Genomic DNA, 27,835 nt, shown 5'->3' with positions numbered 1-27,835 from the left:
GCAAGGAGGTCACCGTATGGTCAGCAGCTACTTTAATACTCAATGGCATAAGGCATTTGCCAATGCTTAGTTAGCATCTAAACCTCAGTGTTTTCACCTAATTATTACAAAAGAAAACAAAAGATAAAACATGGTATCAACTAGTCCAAAACAAAGAAGATAACATGTGTAGTCTGCGTAACAGTATCTAATAAGAAGGAAACTAAAAAGTTAATTCTTACTTAAAATAACAATAGAAATAAAAATAAAGTAGAGCTCTTCTACCTAAGTGAGGGTGGTAAGCCTGACAGCTTAAACACTTGCCCCCATCCTTTCTGTAAGCCACAGAACTTCAGGACAGTTTACATGGCACACAACCACAGAGAAGACCCGGAGCTCCAGCTGAGAAGGCAACACGCACCAAACCTACCCTGTCTGGAGTTGCGATTAATGACTGTGCTCTAAATTATGTTGCTCTGAAGTGCTAATGAAACGTGTTAAAGCTCAATGAAAATCAGAACACATTTGAATAATAAGCATCCCTTTATTTGCTGACGCCATTACAAAAACCGATTACATTAGCAACAAAAAGTGTTTTCTTGAGTTGAAGTCAGAGGCAGTTACTCCCCAAAATGTTAAGTAAAACAGTGTACAACATCAGTATTAAAATGTTAAATTTTACATTGTCTTTACCACTTTTGATCTTCTGAACAATTTTATTGAGCAAAATAAGATAAAAGATTACATGTTTATTTTATCTTCAGGAATGTAAAGGTCTAATTATTCAAACAGTTTTTATTATAAAACTAAACTCTGAAGGTGTCTACAGAGTTGGCTTTTTTCTCTCTTTAAATCAGTAGTCTAACAAGGATTAGAAAAGACAAAACTCTGTTCAGTGTTTCTGACAAAGTAGAAAGGGTGAAAACATAAATAAGGCTTTAATTTGGCAAAATATAAATACAATGCCTTCTGTTTTCCTTGAATGAACAGCTTCCCAATTACTTCACTCTGCAAAAGATCAGAAAGAAACAAATTCATTTTAAAACAAAGAAACAAAAGACAGTCAGAAGACGTCTATCAAACACCAAAGGTACATATTCCATTTGATCCAGCACGGCCCTTTCAACTAAAATCAGAACAGTCAATACTAATGGTAATCAGAAATAAGAGAAAAATCTCAGAATTCAGAAGAAGTTTTCAGATGGATTTTAAAATATGTGAGCCAAAACCTCAGACCAAACTGAGAATAATGTAGGGATTTTGAACCCTATTTAGAAAACATTTAAGAAAACAACATTGGGAATCCATTTGTATTACTGCTCCTCTCAAGAGACTATAAAGCTATTAAGATAAATCAACAGCATTGAAAAGAGACTGAAATTTATAACTCTCCACCCACAAATAAATAATTTAAGTTTCAGAAATTTTCTAAGGCCTTTTGAAGCTTTCCAAGTCAGATAAAATGACCAAAGAAATTAAACTTCAAAAGTCATTAAAAAAACTAAAAGAATTTAACCATATGCAACATGTGAAGTTTGACTGGATCCTGGTTTGGAAAAAAGTAACTAAAAAGATATTTCAGGTATAAGCAAAGACATCTTAAAAAAGGGGTGATATTATAGAATCACTGTTTGTGTGATTTTGGATGTGACAGTGATACTACAGATTTATAAGAGAATATCTTTGTTCTTGAGATGCATACTTAAGTGCTTAGGGATAAAAGATCATGTTATCTGAAAGTTACTTTCTAATGGTTTAACAGCAACAAAATATGTATACACAAATAAAAAGATGAAGCAGTTGAAGGGTGACTGAGTGTTATATATTCTTTCAACTTTTCACAATGTGTGAAATTTTTCAAAAAGTTGAGGTGAAAAGAAGCAATCAGAAAGTTAAAAGTAATCACTGGCTATCACATACTACAATTGAAGCAAGATTAACAGCCGATTAGAAAGTCTACATAGGCCACTGTTACATTAAACTGAGAAGTGCTGTGTAAACACGTTACAGAAAATGAAGGTCCATATGACAATCAAGTGTAAAGTATAGAAACAGAAGTTAGTCTTTATCTGAAACATTAACTCTCATACTTCAATACACCAAAAAAGAACTTTTTTCTTTCAGAAACAAAAGACAACTGTATCATGAAAAAATCTATTTGTTAAAGGGAGTAAGGAAGGCACATATATAACAAACACATAAACAAAGTTTCACCTCACTTTTCCTGGATAGCTTAAAAGTCTCTCCAATTCACTATTGACAAACTAAATATCAACTTCAGGAAAAAGCCAGGACTGAAGGAAGAAACTAGAAGAGGCTGGCAAGAGAGGGTTAGATAGAATGAGGAGAAAAGAAAGCAACGACAACACGGATCAGAACACACAGTGCTTGAAGCAGGGCGGAGAAAAGTACAGATTAAGAGCACAGGGCCTGGGCTCAGACCACCTTGATTTAAATCCCAGCTCAACTAGTTCTAGCTATGTGACTTTGGGCAATTTACAGAACCCCTTTGGCTCTCTTGTAAAATGAGAATTAAAACATATTAAGGGATTATTATTAACAATCCCTACCTATCTACTGCATTGGGTTGTTGTGAACATTTAAATGAATGACCACATGCTAGAAGCATGTTCATTCTTAGAGGAACACTTACAAAGTGTTAGCTATTAAAACCATCATCCTTCTTCCACATGATTCCACACACAGGTTCCAGGTAAGGGATCCTGGGTGTTTTGGTCTCAATGTTTGTGTCTCCCTCTTCCTCAAAATTCCTATGTTAAGATTCTAATCCCCATGGTAATGGTATTTGGAAATGGGGCCCTTAGGAGACTCCACTCATGAATGGGATTGATACCCCTATAAAAAGAACCCGAGAGAGCTCCAGTGCCCCTCTTGCCAGCTAAGGACAGAAAAGAAGATGGCCATCTTTAACCAGCAAGTGGGTCTCATCTGACAGAATATACTGGTGCCTTGATCTGAGACTCCCCCAGCCTCCAAAATTGTGAAAAATAAATCTCAGCTGCTTAAGCCAGTATATAAGATTTTTGTTATAGCAGCCAAACAAAGACACTAGGGTAATAAAGTTTTCTGGTATGGTCAGATATACACTTGGAACACTTAGAGACCAGGCAAATATACAACATAAGAAAAAGTAGATATCTAAAAACAAAAAAACTTATACTACAAAATACTAGTGTTACCAGTCCGAAGCTATAAAAAAAATTACTTTAAAAAGCATGGGGGAGAGACATTCCTGGTGGTCCAGTGGTTAAGAATTTGCCTTCTAATTTGCCTTCACAGGTTCAATCCCTGGTCTGGGAACTAAGATCCCAAATGCTGCAGAGCAGCTAAGCCCACATCCGCAACTAGACAGAAGCCAGAGTGCTGCAACTGAGACCCAACACAGCCATTAAATAACTAAATATATATTTTTTAAAAAGCATGGGGGAATGATAGCCTTCTTTTTGGAGAGGTGGTGGGGTGGGAAGAGAAGAATAGGAGATGAGTAGGCAGATCTCCAAGAGGAAAAAAAGGTTAATGTTTTCCAAATTAAGGATACAAGATAAATACACCTACCCCTACAATTCAGAGAAATGCTAAGTTCTGTGTATTAGGATTTAGAAAACTAAATTACTGTATATTATCTCTCTCATTTTTGCCTTTTAAAAATAGCTTTTCCCATACTGAAAATGTACACCATTACCTTAAACAATTCACATGCACTTGAAATACATAATAAGAAGAAGTAAGATTCCTGGTGGGAATGTAAATTGGTTCAGCCAATACGGAAAACAGTATTGAGGTTCTTCAAAAAACTAAAAAGAGTCAATATGTTATTGCTGTTGTTTAGTTGCTGAGTTATGTCCGACTCTGCAACCCAATGGACTAAAACCCACCAGGCTCCTTTTTCCATTTCCCAGGCAAGAACTTTATGGCAAATAGATGGGGAAACAGTGGAAACAGTGGCTGATTTTATTTCTTTGGGCTCAAAAATCACTGCAGACGATGACTGCAGCCATGAAATTAAAAGACGCTTAATCCCTGGAAGGAAAGTTATGACCAACTAGACAGCATATTGAAAAGCAGAGACATTACTTTGCCAACAAAGGTCCGTCTAGTCAAGGCTATGATTTCCAGTAGTTATGTATGGATGTGAGAGCTGGACTGTGAAGAAAGCTGAGCACCAAAAAATTGATGCTTTTGAACTGTGGTGTTGGAGAAGACTCTTGAAAGCCCCTTGAACTCCAAGGAGATCCAACCAGTCCATCCTAAAGGAGATCAGTCCTAGGTGTTCATTGGAAGGACTGATGCTGAAGCTGAAACTCCAATACTTTGGCCATCTCATATGAAGAGTTGACTCATTGGAAAAGACCCTGATGCTGGGAAGGATTGGGGGCAGGAGGAGAAGGGGACGACAGAGGATGAAGATGGCTGGATGGCATCACCAACTCAACGGACATGGGTTTGGGTAGACTCTGGGAGTTGGTGATGGACAGGGAGGCCTGGCATGCTATGGTTCATAGTGTCGCAAAGAGTTGGACATGACTGAGTGACTGAACTGAACTGAATATAATGGAAAAGATACTAAAATATGTGTGTGTGTGTGTGTGCGCTGTATACCATAAACTAAAACAAGATTGTAAATTTACTATACTTCAGTTTTTAAAAAAAAGTAATAAACTATACCTAAATAAAATAGGGGGGAAAAAGAGAAGATTCTTGACATCAGGCATTAACCTATAAATTTTGATGATTAAGAAATTTTTATTTCCAATTTAATCATCTGGTAGTATTGATAGTTTTAAAAGAGTTAACAAGAGGGAGTATACACTGAGGAAAAATGATGGCTGAAGTTAAAAAACCAAGGATAACACAAACATTTAAAAGGCATAAAGAAAAGCTGTGGGAACCAAGGGACCCCTACAGAGGGGTAATCATTGTCAGTGCTGGATAGAACCTATGCAAGGAGAGTTCTCAAGTGCTGGTGGGCCTCTGAATTCATACAATCCATCTAACCCGCATGATACACTACTGATCACTCAACCACCCTTTCACTTGCCAAAAGTGGACTTATGTTCACCAGCTGACAAAAGAATGCTGAGTCATCACTCAGATAAGCTTCCCGCTAAACAACAGTTCAGTTTTAGTTGTGTTGCCAGGGTATATGTATTTCTTTTAACAAATTACACACTGTAATTTTATAAACCAGGAAAAAAAAATCTGAAAAATAAAAGTGTTATTATTGATAATCAGTGTAAGGCTCAAATTTTATATGATTAAGACCAAAGTGGAAACAGGAAAGCCAAAATGGTTCAGACCACACGTCTGAGAAAAAAAAAAGAAAATAACTAGAGAATACTTTTGAGATGCTAGTGAGATATTATTGACAAGGCCTAAGGGAAAAGGGTAACAGGACAGCTTATAATTTTGCAGGTTCTCAGATATGAAACCCTTCTATGGACTGACCTCACCATATTTAGAATTCATAACTATTTGCAGTATCTTGTACGCAAAAGAAGATCGTGTATCAGCTCCAGCAATTAGGCAATCACTAATGAATGACATGGAATGACAGGTCATTTCATCCAGTTCCTGGAACAGCAGAAAAAGAAGCCTTTCTCCAGAGTAGAGACTAGTAAGTAAAGAAGTAGATACTATGAGGATAGTTACTTCTTTTAAAAATTTTTAAGCAGTGAAATAAAAAAAACTAGGATGGTATCCTGAAGCAGAAAGTTAAAATAAGATATTTGAGCATGTTTTCAAGACTAAACAGAAGCAGCATGTGGAGAAGAAAACAGGACTGAAGATGTGGGAAGGAAAGCTGCCCTGGGACACAGGAAGCAAGGTTATTTTCTCAGTTAGGGGAGGCTGGTAAAGTGGCAGAAGTGTAACTCTAGGCAACTGAGAAGCCAGCTTACCAAGGATAAAAGACTGAGATATGATTCTTGTGACAAGTTAGAAGAATGAGTTGAGTGTATGTGCAAAGTCTTCTTAGAGGTAACTGACCTGAAATAGCAGCTTAAAGAAGAGTATGTACTAAAGGCAGGCAAGACAATCTACAAGTGAGATAGAATGCCCCTGGAATCAAGACGGAGGTCCCTCCCAACTTTTTCAGGGCACCCAACCTATCCCAGGGCTTTCCTGGGGGCTCAGTTGGTAAAGAATCCACCTGCAATGCAGAAGACCTGGGTTCGATCCCTGGGTTGGGAAGATTCCCTGGAGAAAGAAACGGCTACAAAATTGTATTCTGGCCTGCAAAATTCCATGGATTGTATAGTCCATGGGATCACAAAGAGTCAGACATGACTTAGCGACTTTCACTAACCTATCCTGAGGCCTCTGCATAAGCTAAGAGTCCCAAGTTTGAGTGCTGAAAGGGAGAATTCAGTGTAAGTTGCCCCGTGGCATTGCACAGGCCACTCCACTGATCTCCAGGACAGCATGCTTATTATAGAACAAACAGCTTCAAAAGAAGAATATCTACAGTATTCAGTGCATACCAGAAGATCTTAATTACCCAAGGCATTGTGACTTAAGTCATTCTTAAAACAGGTAAAACCCAGGGACCAAAAATTAATTCATCAACATGCATTCTCAGGTCATATGGGCAATAAAATTTCAAAACATAGTTTGGCTAATGATGGTTTATTTATCTTCAGCCAAGACTTTCACTTCAAGAATTAAAAAATGTATTTCTTTGATTACCCATAAGCAACTTTAAATAAAACCCAGCTTCCAATGTAAATTGTGATGACAGTTTTTCAGTTCAGCATCTTATGTGAAAGGTCAAAGAAGAAAAGTATCTCTATATGAAAATACTAATTCAAAAGGGTATATACACGGCTCTGTTCATTGCAGCATTATTCACAATAGCCAAGATTTATAGAAACAACCTAAGTGTCCACTAATGAATGAATGGATAGAGAAGGTAAACACACACACGCACACACACAATGAATTACTACTCAGCCATAAAAAAAGAAGAAAATACTGCCATTTGCAACAACATGGTTAGAACTTGGAAGTATTATGCTAAATAAACTAAGTCAGAGAAAGACAAATAACATGATTTCACTAGTATGTGGAATCTAAAGAAAACGAAACAGACAAAATAAGACAAAACAAAAACTCACAAAACAGAACAGCTTAGTGGTTACCAGAGGGGAAGGGAGTTGGAGGGTGGGCAAAAGTGAAAAAGGAGGTCAACTGTACGGTGACAGATGGTAATTAGTCTTGTGGTGGTTATGACCTTGCAATGTACACAAGTATAATGCTATAATCATGAAACTTAGATAAACTTTAAAAAAAAAAAGGTATGTATTTTTTTTAAAAAAGGTATGTATTTTCTTCTCTAAACTACAAGATCAAAGTATATACAAGATGGAAATAAAACTCCAAGAAAGCTAAAGTTGTCAGTTGAAGGTTTTGAGAGAGATACAGAGGGAAAATCTCCACTATGGTAACAAGAGTTTCTGTATTTATGGTAAATACACACTGTATATACATTCACACACACTATGTCAATTATCCACGGACAGACAGCAATTCTTCAGTTATTCTTACCTAATACCTGATAGTGTTCTTTCTCCTTTGTGAGCTGTTGGTTTACTGCCTGAAGCAACTGTTGTAACTGTGTTACAGTCTGATTTAGACTTACAGACATTGTCTCCTTCTCAGAAGACTCCTAAGAAAAAGATTAAAGAGATGAAAAACCCTAAGCATAAGGGAAAGGGATTTGCAACCATAATCAGAAAATATTTTATTGTTGTTTCACACACAGATATAAAAAATCTGAAAGATGACATGAAAATTGACAATAAAACCACATAGAGCATAGTATTTGCTACCTCGCAGTGCAAGGTAGTCTGCACCTAAGCAAGTTTAATGTTATATAAATGCTGTCACTAGGCTACACAGGGAAAAATAAAGAAACTATGAATATCAGACAAAAATATTTTTCTGCTTTCATAAAAAAAGTGTACAAAGAGCCAAAGGAGAATACACTCACAACAACAGAAAAAAAACAAACATATATTGAGCTCTTACAAAAGTTGAGGCATTGTTGAGTTACCCACTATTCTAAGTCTTTTATATAGTAATTCATTTATTCCCTGCAACAATCCTACAAAATATATACTATCATCATCATTACCTTTTATGGAGCAGCTGAAACCCAGAGAGGCTAAAGAGTTTCCCCTAAGTCAGTCACACAGCTACTGAACAACAGAATCAGGATTCAAATGCAAGGAGCAGAGTCTACAGTCATAAGTAGTATACCATAATACCTCCCAACTCAAACCTAAACATTAATGTAATATCTCACCAAGCTAAAGTGAAAACAAACATTAATAAAAACACAGAATTTCAGATAAGATACCTCAAAGAAAAGATGACCTTGAGTTAAGAATGCAACAAAATTGATGGAAGCATATTACAAAGGCATTTTTTCAGAGATGGATCTTGTAGATTTTTCATTCTTCACATAATTTATAAGGTAATTAGCTCAGAGATTTGGACCTAAAGAAAATGCATACCGTTTCTTGGGAAACATCACTATTCTCAATAACAGTAGTGTCTCCAGCAGCTTTTACTATTTTTGACTGGATAAGATCTAGTGACTGTTGAGCCTGTAAGGAAAGAAATATAGAGCCTATCAATACTACAATTGATAGATAACTATATATATATATATGAAAAAATGAGTGATTTCCTTACATATTTTGTGTAAAACTAAAGCTCTTCTCACAATACAACATAAAAGTCAACCTGTTCAAGTTTTTTATCCAAAATCAAATAGCTGTCTCCCCTACCAGATTATAAAAACACATGCTCACAAACAATGAAGGAAATGTATAAAGAAATTAAAAGCAGAAATAACCTCAGTGGTATTTAGGCTAGATCAAGATCACATCAGTGATATTAGTCTAGATCAGAGGCTGGCCAAATCTAGCCACACTCTGTCTTTGTACAGTTTATAAGCTAAGAATGGTTTTTACATTTTTAAACAGTCATATTAGCAAAGAGTATGTGAAAGAAACTATAGGTGGGCAGTAAATCCTAAAACTTTTGAGTTTGTTGATTCCTGGTGTGAATCCCTTGTCAGTGCATATACGTCCTAATGGAAGACTGGTAGAAAATGTTCTGTACGTGGGCTTTTAACATACACATTACTTCATGAAAAATTTTGTTATCTTTTTACATGTCAGTAAATATTTATATGCATTTCCAATCACGAGTTACACAATATTTCTATTATATAGATATGGGGCGGTTCACTACCAACTATTATTGCCATTTTATGCCAAACAACATGGCATATCCATATGTTTGAGCACCTGTTTAATATCTTTAAAGCACCTTCTGAGAAAATAAATTGTTAGGCTAAAGCTGCATGTTTTATTAGTTTGTCCAGTGTCAAACACTAAAATCAAGTATCAAAGTAAATCAGATTGCTCAGTTTTGACAACGTATTATATATATCTAAGTCAGAGCTCCAAAACTTAAGTTCACATTTTCTCTACTGGCCACAACATCAAAGAAATATGAACCAACTCTAGAGTCCTAGACTTTTGCATAATAATTATAAGCTATAATCATATAGAACCAACAGAAATATTTCCTTCAATCTTTCAGAAAGTGACATATTTGTTTTGCTGACTGTATCTCCTATAAACACAATCATAGCTTGAAAGCAGCTCTGATAGAAGCATATACAAATTACACTATTAAAAATCTCAGCAGAATTACAAATAACTTGTCAAACTAACACAAAGAATAAAAAACGTAATCCTAAATATCACCCATCTATGTGAGATTAAGAGAAACATACTTCTACAAAGAAATAAAGGAATAAATTTCTGAAACAGCAGAGATCTACACTTCTTTTAGACACATGAGATGAGGTGAGGTGAAAGTCGCTCAGTCATGTCTGACTCTTTGCGACCCCATGGACTGTGGACTGCTAGGCTCCTCTGCCCATGGAATTCTCCAGGCAAGAATACTGGAGTATGTAGCCATTCCCTTCTCCAGGGGATCTTCCCAACCCAGGATTCAAACACAGGTCTCCTGCATTGCAGGCGGATTCTTTACCGTTTGAACCACCAAGGAAGCAAGAAGATCCAAAGAAATATACTTTGTAAATGACTATATAAGCAAATCCCAATAAAAAATATATGAATGTAACCAAATTTTTTAAGAGTAATATCAATTGAATTCAAAATGTAATCTGTACTTTACAAAGCAATTAATTATATAAATATGATGAAAAGGAGCAAATTATGAAAAATGGAAAAACAAGCCAAAAAGTCTAGTTCCAAATATCTAACTATGTAGCAAACAGCTTAAATTTAAGAACAAATTAATGGGATGATGCAAAAGAATAAATCAGAAGTTAGCAGTATGTCAGCTTAAGACTCAAAGTACAATACATTATAATGATACGGCATCTTCAGGACAAGCAGTGTCTTACCTTATGCAAGTCACCAGCTACTTTCTGTCTTTCACTTTGTTCAGTTCTAAGTTTTGCATGTGTTTCATTTAACTGTTTCTTTAACTGTAAAAATAAAGGAACACCACAATTAATTTAATTCACATCCTTCTTTGATTATGCTGAGATCCCTAGGACTGAAGAATGAATGAGAAAGAATGGGATCGCTAACAGTTATTATGCACAGTGGATTAGCCAATATGCTGCATCAGATGTATAGAAAAGCTGTAAGCAGTGGAGATTCCAATCTGTAAAGCTAAACTTAAGAAAAGCTACAGTAACAAACTAGAGTTTAAAAAACTGCAGATATAAAAACAAAACCATAAAATTACAGTAGAGTGTTACTATTTTAAGTACTGTTGTTGTTCAGTCACTTAAGTCGTGTCCAAGTCTTTGGGACCCCATGGACTGCAGCACACCAGGCTCTCCTGTCCTTCACTATCTCCCAGAGCTTGCTCAAACTCATGAGTGATGCCATCCAACCGTTTCATTCTCTGTCGGCCCTTTATCCTTCTGCCCTCCATCTTTCCCAGCATCAGGGTCTTTTCCAATAAGTCGGCTCTTCACACCAAATGGCCAAAGTACTGGAGCTTCAGCTTCAACATCAGTCTTTCCAATGAATATTCAGGACTGATTTCCTTTAGAATTGACTGGTTTGCTCTCCTTGCAGTCCAAGGGACTCTCAAGAGTCTTCTCCAAAACCACAATTCAAAAGCATCAATTCTTAGCAGCGCTCAGCCTTCTTTATGGTCCAATTCTCACATCCAAATATGACTGCTGGAAAAACCATAGCTTTGACTATCTGGACCTTTGTTGGAAAAGTGATGTCTCTGCTTTGTAATACACTGTCTAGGTTTATGTCACAGCTATTTTAAGTATTATTCACTATTCATAAAGCCTATTTGCTCACATTTATTTCAAATTAAAAGGCAAGTAATAAAGTTTACTAATTGTTTAAAGGTTTTCTTAACCTATATAGTTAAGAATTATGTAATATTTTTAAAAACACTGAACAGAAAATGAAATCTTCAAAAATCCAGTAAAATGAAATCTTCAAAAATTTAAATGTTGTTCATCATTTAAGATGTCACTAGAGAAATGAGTGCAAGACCACAATGACTTAACTATACCAACAAGAAACATCTTAACATATACATCTCAACCAACTTGTTAAAAGTTATAAAGTTGTATTAAACTCCAGTGTCAATACATACTGCCTCTTCTCTCAGTATTCTGAATAATTATGAATGAAGGAAATGGACTGACAAAAATAACTTTTTTAATTAAACTCATCAAATTAATTGACTATGTCTCTTACCCATAAGCAAAGCATTCCAAACAGTTCTGGAAACCCCAAAGGGGAAAATATAAGACACTAGCATTTCAAACATGTAGAAACAATTAGTGCACGCAAGACATGACATTTGCAAATCTGATTTTGCAAACTCTTTCCAAATCCTTCAGTTTTCGCTCCTTTATTTAACTCTGATTTCATACATCAGAGAGGTTATTCCTTTGGCCCAGGAACATATAATGTATAAGCAAAAACAAAATTACTTTAATATATCTTAAAATGTGGAAGTTACCCTGAGCAAAAGACAAACAGAAAGATTAAAATGAAGACTGCAAACTCAAGGCAAAAAAAATTTAATACTGTTCAAAATGACCTTTTGACAGAAGGGTCAAAATATACAAAGAGAGCACCAGGCTAAATGGAGACTCAACATAATCCTTGGGTTTGAAGCTACTATTGGAGTCAGCCATGAAGCACCAAAGTTAAACGTAAAATCTCCAACAACTGTAGTTAGAAATGGATTTTTTAAAACCACATTATAGGATAAGCATATCCCTTAAAGCTGTAGCATACCACAGTACCAATCTGTGCAATATATAGACAGTGTACCTAAAATTAATCCTACATTGCAGTGGGAATGATTCAATTCAGGTAAAATGAAGGTAAATTTTATTTTAAAACTAGAAAGGGGTGTGTGTATGGACAGGGGGTCAGGGTGGGGACTTGATGTGTGCCATTTCAAAGACAGCCCTACTCTGAAAATTGATTCCCATGGATCACTGCTGTAACACTGCTTAACATGAACGAGTTAAGAAATTTTCTTCGGTATACAGCAATACTAAAAAGAAAATTCCAAATTTGGCAGCACCAACTTATAGTAAGGAGACAATCAGCTTACTGCAATTGTACTAGAGTTCATTCAGTACTTTTTAAAAATCTAGTAACATTTTTAATTTTTAAAAGTCACAGACAGACATAATGACTATTGTTTGAAACATACAATAAGATAGTCATGTTTATGTAACAAATAAGCCTGTCAGTGTAAATTTCCAGAAAATTTAAGAATGGGAATACAGTGTACTCTATGTCTTTATACAACATTTAGCTAACTCTGAGACTGTAGTTTTAAAATTATTATGCTCTGAATGATATGATGATGGTAAAGAATTCCATAAGCTTTGCCTTATATATAATGTACAGAAATGCCAGTTAAAATAAGAAGCTAGACTGGATCACTGCCCTTGAAAGAAGAGTATGTATCTTCCACCTTCACTAATCTCCTTCCATGTTAGAATATAAGAGGCCCAGTTAACTATGGTAATTCTGAGAAACTTTACAATGCAGCCAGTGTTTACGTTGCTTGTTTAATGTCTTTATTCACTGAAAATAATGCTGTTGAAGAAATTTGGTTTTATAAAACACAGAAAACTTTTTTGAAAAAGAGTTGCAAGCCACACATGCCATTGTTAGGAGCTAAGAAAAGAAGGATCATCTTAGAAATCAAGAAAAGACAGACCATCTTGAATCATCAGAATATGAAGATTATCTTAAACTTTAAAAATGCCAAGCTAAGGGTGTTAGCAAGGAGAAAGGTTTGGATGGCTTCTCCACATGTCAACACAAGTGTTTTCAGAGCCTACTTGATACACAGTGGAGAACAAGCTTCTTACCAAATTTAGCTCTTCATTCTGTCTTACTGCTTCAGAATATGAATCATCAAGTTTTTTCTGCAATTCAGTCAACAGATCTTTCAGCTGCAATGAAGTTTAGAGTTTAAGATTGATCTCCTTATGATATCCCATGTTTGTATGCTACTTGGAAGCTCTGCCACAAACAACTTACACTGAAATATTTTATCATTCTGTTATAAATTTAACTTCACCTGAGAAGCAAAGTTGAAAAAATTCTATTTTAAGTACCTCTCTGACTTCTGTAACATAGGTAGATCGTTCCATTTCTGCCTTCTCTAGCTCCATTTCCAAATGCTCTCGTTCTCTTCTCAGCTAGCAATGAAACAAAGAAGGAAAAGTTAAGAAACAAATTTAAGATACTTCCCTACAATGAAAAGTTACAAGACTTACTGAATCCAAAACTATACCATCTCAATAAAAGTACAACAACCACATCATTAGATAAAAGAAATCTTAAAACACAGCCTTAATGCTAAAAATGAGGCCATAGGTTACAAATCAAACAATGAGATAACATACATTTTCAATATCTTTATTTTCTCTTCTTAACCGATCTAGCTCTTGCTCCAAAGATGTGAATGACAACTGCATCTGAAATGTGAAATAATTATAAGACTAAGTCAAACCACCAATGATACAAAGGCTTTTCTATCTTGTAGAATTTTAATCAATTAGATACTTCGGAGGTGGTTTTTGTTTTTTGTTTTTTTTTTTTTAAGGAGAAAGAGTGACTTTCTTTGCCAGGCAAAGGGAGAAAACAGTAGGCTACTCCCTCAAAAACTGTGTCCCCAGAGGTGTGTTTTTTTTTTTTTAATGTATCTCATTTAAAGCCATAACTTAATTTTAAAAGCCCTTAAAAATGAGTGTCACATATAAGTTGATTTAAACTGTGATCAAAACTACCTCATTTGCATGACATTATATGAGGTCCAGCTAAAGTGCTTAATTTTTTAACAATTAACTGATAATCAGCTTCATCAATCCCCAAATGTATTATTACAGAATACCATCAACAATTCTAGATTCTGCACAGGTTGGCCCAGGAAAACAAGTGAGCAAGAGACGGCACTCTTTACCACACCCAAGTACTACTATTCATTTTATATGTGCATTCAAGATACCAGATTTGGGCATCTTTGAAGATTCTGAAACCACTTTCCTGATGGATATGGAAGGAAAACTGTAAATAGAAGAAAAACTAAGACTACATTCAGGTCCCATGAACAGAAGGTCTTACTATTTCTTGAATACTATATCATGAGTCACAAATCAGTGTTTGAAAACATTGTGAACACCAAATTATTTGCCTTATGTTATCCCATTGTGGTTCTTCAACACCGCTTTACATTCTGTATCATAGCAGGGCGGGGCGGGGGGGGGGGGGGGGGGGGCAGGGCTCTTTAAAACAGTGTTTTTAAAACTCTTTAAAACACTGTATCATTGCGGGGTGGTGGGGGGGGGGGTGCTCTTTGAAACTCTGTGTTGGCCCCAGAGTTTCGCCCCCAGTAAGCTATGGGTGGGGTCTAAAAGCATGTCTAACAAGTTCCCATGAGATACTGATGCTGCTGATCCAGAACCCCCACGTTGAGAACTGCCAGTTTGTTTGGATTTTGTTTTTTTCTAATAGTTCACACAATTCTTACTTATTTTTTTCACTAAGCTTTCTTTAAATACCTGTTTAATAGTCTTCTGTGATTCATCAACCTTAACTTTCCATTTATTCTCTTCTTGTTCCACACTTCTCTGTAGCTTCTGTAAAATTCCTTCCTATGAACACAGTATAGTTGTTCTGAAAAATTCACGTTCTAATACAAAGATAAACTACTTAAGCCACTAAGTAATAAATTAATAATTATTTTAAAATGTAGATTAAAAATCATTTCCTACTGTTTCTGCAAGGACGGATTTGTATTTTTCACACTCTAGTTGTAACAATGTGTGCATTTCATCAGCTTCTTTCAACTTGTGCTCCAAATCCTGCAAAGAATGATATAAATAAAAATTCTCTAGTTTTACCAAAAAGTTTTGTGCTTCAAATTTGTTTCTGAACTTATTGATATATTAAGATAAATGGCTTCTGTTTTATCATTAATCACTACATTTCAACCTTCTCAAGTGGCAGTGAAATTCAATGACACTGTTAAGTCATTTGATTTTCCTAATAAAACTCCCAGTCTGGGACTTCTCTGGCATTCCAGTGGTTAAGGCTCCATGCTTCCAAGGCAGGGGACACAGGTTCGAACCCTGGTCGGGAAACTAAGATCTCACATGCCAGGAAAGAAAGTTTAGTCACTCAGTTGTGTCCGACTCTTTGTGACACTAAGGACTGCAGCCTGCCAGGCTCCTCTGTCCATGGGATTCTCCAGGCAAGAATACTGGAGAGGGTTCCCATTCCGTTCTCCAGTGGATCTTCCCAACCTAGGAGTTGAACCCAGATCGCCTACACTGCAGGCAGATTCTTCACTTTTTTGAGCCACCAGAGAAGCCAGGAGGAATGGCCAAAAGATAAAACTTCTAGAGTATGTTTAATACAAAATATAATCATATAATTTTATATGAATAGGTTTGTCACTACCTAGTGAGACAGTAAAATCAAAGCAGATCATCATATGAAATAAAGTCACAATGCCACAGGGTTATATTCATGCCACTTGTGATACAAAAAAAAATGAATCTCCCAAATTTTAGCAGTCAAGCATAAAAATGCATCGAGGCTCTGAACACTCCTGAATAGTGTATTATGTTAGTAAACCAGTCAGGTTCTACCTATTAACTGATCTTTACTTCCTGAACCCAAACTAAAAAGAGAATCAGAGATAAATATTCAGTTTTATAAATGATTCTCCAAGCCAGGCTTCAGCAATACATGAACCGTGAACTTCCTGATGTTCAAGCTGGTTTTAGAAAAGGTAGAGGAACCAGAGATCAAACTGCCAACATCCGCTGGATCATGGAAAAAGCAAGAGAGTTCCAGAAAAACATCTATTTCTGCTTTATTGACTATGCCAAAGCCTTTGACTGTGTGGATCACAATAAACTGTGGAAAATTCTGAAAGAGACGGGAATACCAGACCACCTGACCTGCCTCTTGAGAAATCTGTATGCAGGTCAGGAAGCAACAGTTAGAACTGGACAGGGAACAACAGACTGGTTCCAAATAGGAAAAGGAGTACGTCAACTATATTGTCACCCTACTTATTTAACTTATATGCAGAGTACATCATGAGAAACGCTGGGCTGGAAGAAGCACAAGCTGGAATCAAGATTGCCGGGAGAAATATCAATAACCTCAGATATGCCGATGACACCACCCTTATGGCAGAAAGTGAAGAGGAACTCAAAAGCCTCTTGATGAAAGTTAAAGTGGAGAGTAAAAAAGTTGCCTTAAAGCTTAACATTCAGAAAACGAAGATCATGGCATCCGGTCCCATCACTTCATGGGAAATGGATCGGGAAACAATGGAAACAGTGTCAGATTTTTTTTTTTTTTTGGGCTCCAAAATCACTGCAGATGGTGACTGCAGCCATGAAATTAAAAGACACTTACTCCTTGGAAGGCAAGTTATGACCAACCTAGATAGCATATTCAAAAGCAGAGACATTACTTTGCCAATAAAGGTCCGTCTAGTCAAGGCTATGGTTTTTTCAGTGGTCATGTATGGATGTGAGAGTTGGACTGTGAAGAAGGCTGAGAGCCGAAGAATTGATGCCTTTGAACTGTGGTGTTGGAGAAGACTCTTGAGAGTCCCTTGGACTGCAAGGAGATCCAACCAGTCCATTATGATGGAGATCAGCCCTGGGATTTCTTTGGAAGGAATGATGCTAAAGCTGAAACTCCAGTACTTTGGCCACCTCATGTGAAGAGTTGACTCATTGGAAAGGACTCTAATGCTGGGAGGGATTGGGGGCAGGAGGAGAAGGGGATGACAGAGGATGAGATGGCTGGATGGCATCACTGACTCAATGGACGTGAGTCTGAGTGAACTCCGGGAGTTGGTGATGGACAGGGAGGCCTGGCGTGCTGCAATTCATGGGGTCGCAAAGAGTTGGACACGACTGAGTGACTGAACTGAACTGAAGATAACAGAGCTAAAGAAATGACAAATACCAGCTTTGTACACATATCAAATTTGAGGAAGACAATAGCATTTGCACCAAAATGTACACAAAATGAAATCACCTTATACTTTCTGAAAAGATCACTATTCTACTCATAATGTAGTTATTATCTTTCCCAAACTTAAGGACAAATTCTGATTTATTCTTTTTTTCTACATTTGTTTAAAATATACATACTTTACTTCTTGAACTAACCTTAACCTCCTCTGAACCTGAAGCTGCAGCCACACATTCTTTTGCCTTCTTTTCAAATCCATGCAACCATTCACTATAACTCTGTGGAGAAAAAAATCAAATAACTAATTTTTTAAAATACCTAAATGAAATAAGTAAAAAAAAGGTAAATAACCAAATTGGAAGATTATAAAAAGAAACCTATGTAGACAAACACCATCCCTATAGAAATCTCAAAAAAGATTATAGTTGTTAAGTAAGTTGTACATGACCTGGTCTTGAAAATAAACACTAAAAATATGCCTGTGTACTATATTACCATCAAAATCAAATCTACATTTATTTACCCTGTCCAAGGATATTTGCAAATAAATTCAGGCCATACAGGTAAGATTTGGGCTCAAACTACTCTCTATCACAGTGCTGGGACTAATAGATTCAATCTTTAAGACAGAGAAAGCTTAGATTAAGCAATTTTTCAAACTTTTCTTTTTTTAGGAGATAGTTCTACAGAGATACACTGGTCAGAAGATTTTAGATTCTATGAGGGTGTTCCAGGCATTATGAAAATACTTGAAAATAAATATTATGAAACATTTAAAAAATCATAATGAGAAATAAGAATACATGAACATTTATGTGTTTAAAATCAACAAAAATTATATTTGTACTGTAAGGTTAGCTGAGGCAAACACAAGGCATTCTTATAGTTTTAGTCATTAAAATAAATTATTAAATTATTAGTTAAATATTTTAAAATAAATTATTAGTTAAGAATAAATTATTCTAGATTTTTTTATGCTTCTTGTCTAAATTTTAAACTCTGATAAAGAGTGTTTGGTAGATACTTTAAAGCAAATTTCCTCTTAGGTCTTTTAGGTCTTTGAAAGTGAAAGTCGCTCAGTCATGTCTGACTCTTTGCCACCCCATGGGCTATACAGTCCATGGAATTCTCCAGGCCAGAATACTGGAGTGGGTGGCCTTTCCCTTCTCCAGGGGATCTTCCCAACCCAGGGATCGAATACAGGTCTCCCGTACTGAAAGCAGATTCTTTACCAGCTGAGCCACAAGGGAAGCCCTAATAGTGGAGTGGGTAGCCTATCCCTTCTCCAGCAGATCTTCCCCACCCAGGAATCAAACTGGGATCTCCTGCATTACAGGCAGATTCTTTACCAACTGAGCTATCAGGGAAGCCCACTGATAGGTCTTTGGTTTAGTTTAATTCAAGATTTTAAAAAAACACACACATATGAAATTTATATTAATTGCTCTAATTAAAAGCTTTAGTTATGTGGCTGAATCAGGATTCTCTGTATTTCATCAAATAAAAATAAAAAACAAAGAAAATTCGATGCTGAGATCACCCTGTAGTGCAATATCCCATAGTACATATTAGTCATAAAAGCCTCTTCATTTAAAAAAAAATTATATTCCCCTGTGGCTCAGTGGTAAGGAATCCTCCTGTAATGCAAGAGATGCAGGAGACATGGGTTCAAATCCTGGGCTGGAGGAGGAACTGGCAAACCACTCCAGGATTCTTGCCTGAAAAATTACATGAACAGAGGAGACTGATGGGCTATAGTCTATGGGGTCGCAAAGAGTCAGACATGACTGAGCACAATCATAAATTTGATTGATGATGAAAACATACTATTAAAATCCTACTTAGCTTCAAATACTAAGATTCCATATAAATTAAATTCAGTTGAAAAATTGTTTAGACACTTAAAGTATATAAACTTCCCTTCAATCTCGATCATATAGTTTAGACCTCTTCTCTGCAGATTTTCTTAGCAAAAAAGCAATAGAAAACAGTTTACAAAAATTACTTAATGTATAAAAGGCCTTTTATATCTACTGACTATATTAATTTAATATTAAATTTAATTATTATTGCTTTATCTTAAGGTAAATAGTCTATTATCCATCATCTCTCTAAAAACTTATATACTAGACTCTAAGTAGCACACAGAAAACTTAATATATTTCTTAAATATAGACTACATGCAAAAGTATTCAACTTTTAACAAGTGGATGAATAGAAGCCAAATATAATCATCCATGTCTTACAGTGATTCATAAATATTTATAATGTAAAAAAGGTTTGGTGGTTGCAGGTGGGTAATACAGCTGTTAAGAAATAATTTGCTACATTAAAAAGAATTTTTAATTCTGGTGATATTATATAATCTTAGAAGAGAAATACAAAGCATGAACTCTTCTGGCTCATAAAATACTATCAAACAAATCTCCCAATTTCATTATTCCATTAATGAAATATAGAGTAGGAATACAGAAATAAAAATTACTTATGGCTACAAAGTAAAAAAAATATGAAATATAGGAAGAACAACTCCTCCTGTGTTTATTGTAAAAACAGCACTAGAACTGACAATTTATCCATATTACCCAGAACACAGTATTTCATCAATTCAACCAATTATCTATTAAGTCATCAAACCTGAATATGTCCTCAACAGTTACAATGAAAACAGAAGTATTTTTGCTTCTTCTGCAAGTTAGACATAGAATATACATAGATAAAACCTAAGAGAGCAAGCAGCTAAACTCAGACTGCACAGAGAACAGGTCATTAAGTTTACTTACATCACACCTGGCACCCGAAGCCCTCTCCTTAGAGAAATATCCTGATTCAAAATTTGGGGCAGGAAATGCATATGATAAATTCAGGAACATCTTATCACACCACTAAGCAAAGAAGCTACCAAAGATTAGCAGGGCTGTGTCAAAAAGATTAAGCTCCAAAGGGCCAAAGAAGCATAGGCAAACACTCCTGTTGATTAATTGCTAAGTCATGTCTATGTTCAACTTTTTGCGACCCCATGGTCAATAGACTCCTCTGTCAACAGAATTTTCCAGGCAAGAATACTACAGTGGGTTGCCACTTCCTTCTCCAGAGGATCTTCCCAACCCAGGGATTGAATCCACATCTCCTGCACTGGCAGGCAGACACTTTATCACTGAGCCTTATGGCCCTCCTAATGGAAGTGCACAACACTGCTCATGAAATAGTCTTGCCTCCACCCTGTCCTACCCCTGGAGTGCTGAGTCTGAATCTAATCAGGCCTCCACTGATTACCAATTTACGAGATACACAAAGGACAGAGGAACATACTGACATTACAGGGATGCAGTCAGCTAAATCCAGACTGGGAAAATGAACTTGAAACCACTACATTAAAAAAAAAAAAAGTGGGCGAGAAGGTATGCTGACAAAAGGGAACCTGTGGAATAAAAAGAATCTAGAAGACATCTTAAATCAGTCACATGTTGACTTTATTTGAATCCTGACTAAAACAAACTACAATAAGTTGTTATTATTTCATTAAAATAGATTGTATCACAACTGAAGAAATCCAAGTATTGGCTAGATGTAGGATATAAGAAATTTTTAAAAAATATAACAATAGTATTTTTTGAAGGAATTCTTATTATTTAGAAATATTTACTGATGAAATGCTCTGATGTTTGACTTCCTCCAAAATAAAACTGTCAGTATCAATGCATGTCGTATAGGTAACTGTTAAGGTGAGATACAAGGTACATCAGGCTCATTATGCTATTCTCTCTACTTTTGACTGTATATATAATTTTCCATTAAAAGAAAAAAAGGCCTCTATTACCATTTTAGAAAACTACATGCACACTCACTGGCTTTCTTTCTCTGCCCTCAAATATTCATTATATTCTCTGAATCAAGTAAACTTTTCTCTCCCATTTAAAACACATACAATCTCAGATAAAACAAGCTATTCCAAATCATCTTCAAGACTTTTGCTTAAAAAGTTAACGGATAACCAAAATCTTAAGTTTTGAAATAAAAAGAGCCTAGTTCTTAGTATTAAATACTTTTAAAAATAAAGTGTTCTTAAAATTAAGAAGGAATCACCTAAAATTAAGTTCTATTTTTAATAAAGCCATTAAGAATATTACTGATTTATTAACCACTACTGAGTCTTCCCTGGTGGCTAAGACAGTAAAGAATCTGCCTACAATGCAGGAGACCAGGGTTTGACCCGAGTCGGGAAGATCCCCTGGAGACAGAAATGTCTACCCACTCCAATATCCTTGTCTGAAGAATTCCACGGACAGAGGAGCCTGGTGGGCTGCACTCCATAGGGTTGCAAAGAGTAGGATACAACTGAGTGACAACACTTTCACTTTCAACCACTATTGACTTATGAAGAAATATTTCTTTCCCATTTATGATATTTATAACCTAAATAATGTCTTATATATAAATTTTATAGATTATAATAAAGTAGCAATTGAAAAAACACAAATTATTTTGAACCAAGTTAACTGATTTTAACTACTCAAGACACCCTAGGTTAAAAATGAGAAAGACCGATAAGCACACCATTAAAACCAAGTGCAGAGTGCAAATGCTACTTATTCACAACTTCCTTAAATAATGATGAAGATGTCATGTTTTAAAAAATAATTAATTAATCTTACCAAATTAGAAGGGACAGACACCTTTGGAAATAATTTTTTGAGAACTTCTTTAGCTTCTAACTCAACAGCTTCTACGTGTTGTTGTCTTTCCTAAAGCAGAGGAAGCACCAAATCAAACTCAGAAGATTATAGAATTGAAAAATTAAAAAGCTACAGTCTTTTAAGCTTAAAGGAAGAAAAGGCAAGGTATTTTTAAAATTCTTATTACTGACAAATGTTCAAATTTCCCATTCTGAAATATCAAAATGCTTACATAAAAAAAAAATCTGCAAAATCTCAAAAGCATCCTAAGTAACAAATAATGTCTTACATTAATCAAGCTAAGGCAATATCTGACAATATTAACATTTTCCTTGCCATCAAGTGATACCCCTCCAGGAACAATTCAAAAACCAAGCCAAAACAAAAAACATTTCCTACAGCTAAAACAAGCTACATGTAAAAAATATGCATCTGGGTGACATAACTGAGGCTGGCAAGTCTCTTTTCAAAAAATACATCACTGATGGACAACAAATCATGGAATTAAATTTAATAATGGGATTAAAATGGCAACTTTGATACTTCCAGTTTCAAGGTCAAGTGAAGGTATTTATGCTAAACAAAGGGGGAAAAAAGAACCACCAAAATTTGACAAGTGTACATATGAGAAAAAGAGCAAAGAGAAAGAGGAATAATTGATGGTATACTACTTCACCAATGCCATACATCAAGAAAACTAATTCTGACACATATGCATGGACTCTGTCAGCTGTAAATTTAAAGATAAGTATTACAAATGCATGTCTAGATTTGGTGATTTCAAATCCAAGTCTAATGGGTATCAATGGTTAATTCAAAGCCACAGTTTGTCAAAATTAGGATAATGATTTGATCACACAAAAATAAATATCTAATATTCAAATTATCTCTACAAGATTAAAAAAAGACATCTATAAAAATACACATCTAAACAAAGCCAAGAAAATCATCTCAAAACACTGGTGAAGTTCAACAGGTGACAAGAAGGCAAGCAAGCTAGCAAGATCTCAAGCCTATCTTTCCCCCATTATTTAAACTGATCTTTCAAATCTATTACAGATTTAAGATGCACACACTTCAATTTAAGAAAATCTAATAGTATAAAAAATCTAAAGTTATGCAGTAAGAAGCTAGAGATTAATCATATTCTATACATACACAATGCTGTTACTTTACTCAGATTAGTGGCAGGATTTTAAAAATGGAATATTTAATAGAGTATTTTCAATAATTCAATGAGTTTTAGTGGAATATTTTCAATAACTCAATGAAGTCCACTATTTTTCAGAAATATACCCATCTAACTGCATAAAATAAGGTACATTCATTTAAGGAAAATGATTAACAGCTAATTCAGAAACAATCAGGAGCTCATCTTTATCATCTGACCACAGAAGTCGTAGGCTTCCCTGATACCTCAGCAGATAAAGGATCCATCTGTAATGCAAGAAACACAGGAGACAGGGGTTTGATCCCTGGGTCTGGATGATGCTCTGGAGAAGGAAATGGCAACCCACTCCATTATTTTTGCCTGAAAAATCCCATGGACAGAGGAGTGGCGGCCTACAGTCCATGGGGTCCCAAAGAGTTGGACATGACTGAGCAATGAAGCATAGAAGCAGTAGAGCAACCTCTAAAGAAAATCAGTTAAGAAGAGAGACTGTGGGACAGAAAATTTTTTGAAAATTCCCCAAGGGAAAAATAATCTAACTAAAGGAAATAGGTGTCTAATTTGTAACTAACAAGAACAAAGGTGTACTAACAAGTTAGGTAAAAAGTTTTCATTTGACATAGTAGTTTGGTTGTGAATAGCAATTTCCATTCCACCTTAAAATCTGTAAAAGATATAACTGAAAATTGCATCATTGTTTCCTTACTATTACAATTTCCTTACTATTTTTATCTAAGTGTAATAGTATGTGAAATGTCTTTCATGTGAACCTGTCATTTACAGTGGCTCCTCAAGAACATTTACTCCTTATAGTACAACTTGTAGTCTATAGGTTAATCAGTATCACTTTATACCTATGCTATCTCAGGACTGTCTAAATACACACATTAAAACAGAGAAAGAGTATAAAGTCTATGCTCTATAGATCATTAGCCATGCAAGAGGCCATCACGCATTTGGTGATGAGGTTTGAAACATGGATAAATTCTTATATTCATCACCAAACACATAGTAAAATAAATTCTAGTTTTCTTTTGGAATCATAACATGTAAGAATGCCTATGACAAGTGGTATATAACTTCTTGTACGAATAGCATGATATAAAGAGTTTAGCACTTTGTAGATAACCAGCCTCATAACAAAATAAAAGCTAAAAGGGAGCTCTTAACAGTGAAAACCAAAGTTATAGAAACAATCAGAAACTATACAGAGCCCCTACTGCTGACAGAGCTGACCGCAGCCACTGACAATGAAACAATAATGTCCAAGCTGGCCTAGATTTTTCTATTCTCTGGCCTAGATTTCTCTGGTCCCAATATTTGCTAGCTGTCTCAAATCAAGGTTTTAGTGAAAATTAGGGCCTGATGAGTAAGTATATAACTAAACACAAATCCATTACACTAAAGGAAATATAACTACAAACATATATTTGATTAAAATTATTGAAATTCTACTCTGCTTTAAAAAAAACAGTCCTTCAAATGTCATAAAGACCTACATTTAAAATTCAACATACTACCTTAGCACACAAAATATGTGCTAAGATACTTCTAGAATATTTCCAGATACTTCTAGAATGCTGAATTGAATAACATAATGAACTTTAACCCATAACAAAAATTCACCAATTCTGTTCCAAGTTTATTCTTGGTAGGAATTTTCAAAATTCTTGAAACTGCCCCCATTTATTTCTCTCAATCTTTAAATTCAACTTTTCAATTATAATTGATTAGAAATCTTTAAATCCATGAAGAACTTGAACTCAGGGAGAATTCTTAATCATGTGTAAGACAGAGGGGGATGTATGTTTCAGGAGTACTTTATATACCCCAGTTAAGAGAATTATCCCTTATGCTAATACTGTATACTAAACATATATGCATCATTACTGTCCAGCCACTTAAAAACCTAGTTTAATTTCATCTCTTCTAAGGGACCATGCCCAACAACACACCCAAATTGATGCCTTCCCTGTACTTCTGAAGACTTTCATCGTTTTCCACCTTGTTTGAGTCATCTTGGTATGCCTCAGAGAATCTAGGAGAGTCCACTGGGTGTGTGTTTGTTAATTAGATTAGATCTTTTTGGCTCAGAGTTTTCACCAAGTTCTCTTAACCAACCCAAGAGGTACACTCTGTCTGACAAGAGCTTACATGGGTAGCATAGGCCTCCTGAGACTCTTAAGCTTAAAGCAGTAATCACCAAAGCTCAAAAATCAGGCAATCACTACAAAGCAGCATGCCCCAAATTAAAGCTTCAAGGAGTAGGTGAAAAAAGCAGAGATGAGAGAGGTGATAAATATGGATGATAAGGAGATTTTATATTTAAATTGCAGTAAAATTAAATGCTTTAGTCGGATTTTAAGACAAGCTGCAGAATTTCTGTTCAGTGGATTGTTTCTAGGAGTTAGCATTACAACCTTGGAAGTCTTGTTCACTTTGTCCTGCAGCAATTTTTCAGTTGATGCCAATGCTTCCATTGCTTCCCAGTTTTTCTCCCGAAGGTCCTAATCATTTTTAGAAAGAATGATTTCAGTTTATCCATTATTGAAATATTTTTGCTTTTCGCTTCATCAGTATTTTGCACTGCATTTAAATGCTGGTTATTGCAAAATTATTTCAATGGGAAAATATGTATATTAGCAAAAAATAAAAAGCAATGTTTAGAAGTTTGAATGAGAAAATAAAGATGCCCACTTCCCATGTTTTAGTATACACACCAAATATGCCAGCTTTAAAGTAATTACTATGCACACAAGACAAAGAAGAAAGCATTCAAAAGTAAGCACAGAAACCAAGATTACAAATATAATTTCAGGTACATCGAATATCAAAGGATTAAGGACAGAACAAATACACAGTATTACAAAAGGCTTTAAATATGATTTTGAAACAGGACCCAATATCATTCATGGGACTTTCCACTGCAGCATAACAATTTTTCCTCTAAATATGTTTTATTGATTTAACACATTTCAAGTCTACCTAAGAATGACATAGGAATTCATTGTATTTCTCTCTCTTTCTTGGCATGGTCAAATGTGCATACCAAAAAACAACCTGACAGGAATTGCACAAGCTACTTGATCAAGGCAAACAGGAAGGCTAGAAAGCTATAAAACCCATTCTTGTAAGAGAAAGAAGCTGAGCTCTGAAAGATCTATTTTAACAGCATTCCATTAGCAAATATGAATAAGGACAATCTGCTATATTTCCATCTTTCTTCAGATATAGAAATCTAAAAAGACGGAAAACAAAAACCTAAAAAGCCAATAACCACCATGTATTGAATGCTTACTTGTGTGTCCAACACTGTACCTGGCACTTCACATAAATTTTCATTAATCCTCGTAACAACCCGGAGAGGTACGTATTCCCATTTTATAGGCGGCAAAACCACAGCTTAGGTAAGTTAATAAGCATGACCACATGTACAAAGCAAATGAGGAGGCAGAACTAGAATGGACTGACGTCACAATCTGCTGGCCTCCAGTGTCCTGGCTCTTTTCACACACTGCAATGCCTCCAGCACTGCTACTGCTGCTGCATTAAACAGGCATTCCTGTGCCTTCCTTATCTTACAATTCCAATCATAAAACACAGCTAAGATGTCAACAGTAATACTGGCAAATTCATCTCAGGTTTTTTGGCCAAGCAATGCTATTAGTAACGTTATAAACACACAAAGGGCAATTCACGTACCTAATTTTGACAAACTCAGGGGAGCAGAAACATGTCAACTTGTTAAATTAACAAATTAATGCAAACTTTGAAAAATCAAATTTCATTAGAAAATACCGGCTTAGATTTCAATAACATTTCTAACTTTGCTTAAGTCTTAACAATGAAACTTGTGTGTGCAAAAATTCTTCATTTACCAAGAATGCTTGTATTCTACTTAAAGGTGTAGTCTTCTGATCAGAGAGACTTAAAGAAACTTATCTAAATTTACTATTTGTCAATATTTCTCAGGGCACTATCCCATCCATTCTAACCTAAATGCATTCAGGTTGGGAGGCCTCTAACATGCTTAATCACCAAAATTTGAAAACACCTCTCAGTTTAAAAAGGGAAGTGCCAGAGACTTCAAAAGATACATAATTATTGAAAAGACTAAGTTTGAATTCTGGCATTACTTTTATAGTTTACAAAAAGACTAGCCCGGTCAAAAAAAGAAAAGCCTTTAAGATAATGAGCTGAAAGAATAATTTTCCAGTAAAAGTTCAACAGAAAGTAAACTATAGGTTTTTTTTAAACCTGAAGCTATAATAATTCTAACTTGAATATATAAATATTCAGATGTGTACAAAATGGACTTTTCACTTATTCATTTAAAAAAAAAAACCTACTCTCTAATAAAGTGATTTCCCCAATAATGTTCTCAAAAAACCTACACACAAAACAGTACTTTTCTACAAAGA

General features: G+C 35.3%; 1 protein-coding gene across 11 annotated transcripts in view; it reads right to left on the bottom strand.

The window, feature by feature from the left end:
• Window positions 1-503: 503 nt before the first annotated feature.
• The window catches only part of KTN1 (kinectin 1), a 112,796-nt gene continuing 85,464 nt past the window's right edge, over window positions 504-27,835 (bottom strand). For 2 of the 11 annotated variants that reach the window (XM_070797636.1, XM_070797637.1), the window contains exons 33-44: window positions 25,835-25,921; window positions 22,223-22,312; window positions 17,765-17,845; window positions 15,338-15,427; window positions 15,125-15,217; window positions 13,970-14,041; window positions 13,679-13,762; window positions 13,430-13,513; window positions 10,448-10,531; window positions 8,514-8,606; window positions 7,543-7,663; window positions 504-987 (exon numbers count right to left, since the gene is read on the bottom strand). In XM_070797636.1, the coding sequence (XP_070653737.1) occupies window positions 983-987; window positions 7,543-7,663; window positions 8,514-8,606; window positions 10,448-10,531; window positions 13,430-13,513; window positions 13,679-13,762; window positions 13,970-14,041; window positions 15,125-15,217; window positions 15,338-15,427; window positions 17,765-17,845; window positions 22,223-22,312; window positions 25,835-25,921 (984 nt within the window). In that variant the 3' untranslated portion in view covers window positions 504-982. The remainder of the gene's footprint in view (window positions 988-7,542; window positions 7,664-8,513; window positions 8,607-10,447; window positions 10,532-13,429; window positions 13,514-13,678; window positions 13,763-13,969; window positions 14,042-15,124; window positions 15,218-15,337; window positions 15,428-17,764; window positions 17,846-22,222; window positions 22,313-25,834; window positions 25,922-27,835) is intronic. The other 9 variants (XM_070797639.1, XM_070797638.1, XM_070797641.1 and 6 more) reach the window with 9 other exon arrangements.

Source organism: Bos indicus, chromosome 10 (genome assembly GCF_029378745.1).
Source record: "Bos indicus isolate NIAB-ARS_2022 breed Sahiwal x Tharparkar chromosome 10, NIAB-ARS_B.indTharparkar_mat_pri_1.0, whole genome shotgun sequence".
NCBI lineage: Eukaryota > Metazoa > Chordata > Mammalia > Artiodactyla > Bovidae > Bos > Bos indicus.
The sequence above is the reverse complement of the archived record's forward strand: the minus strand, read 5'-3'. Positions and strand labels throughout refer to the sequence as shown.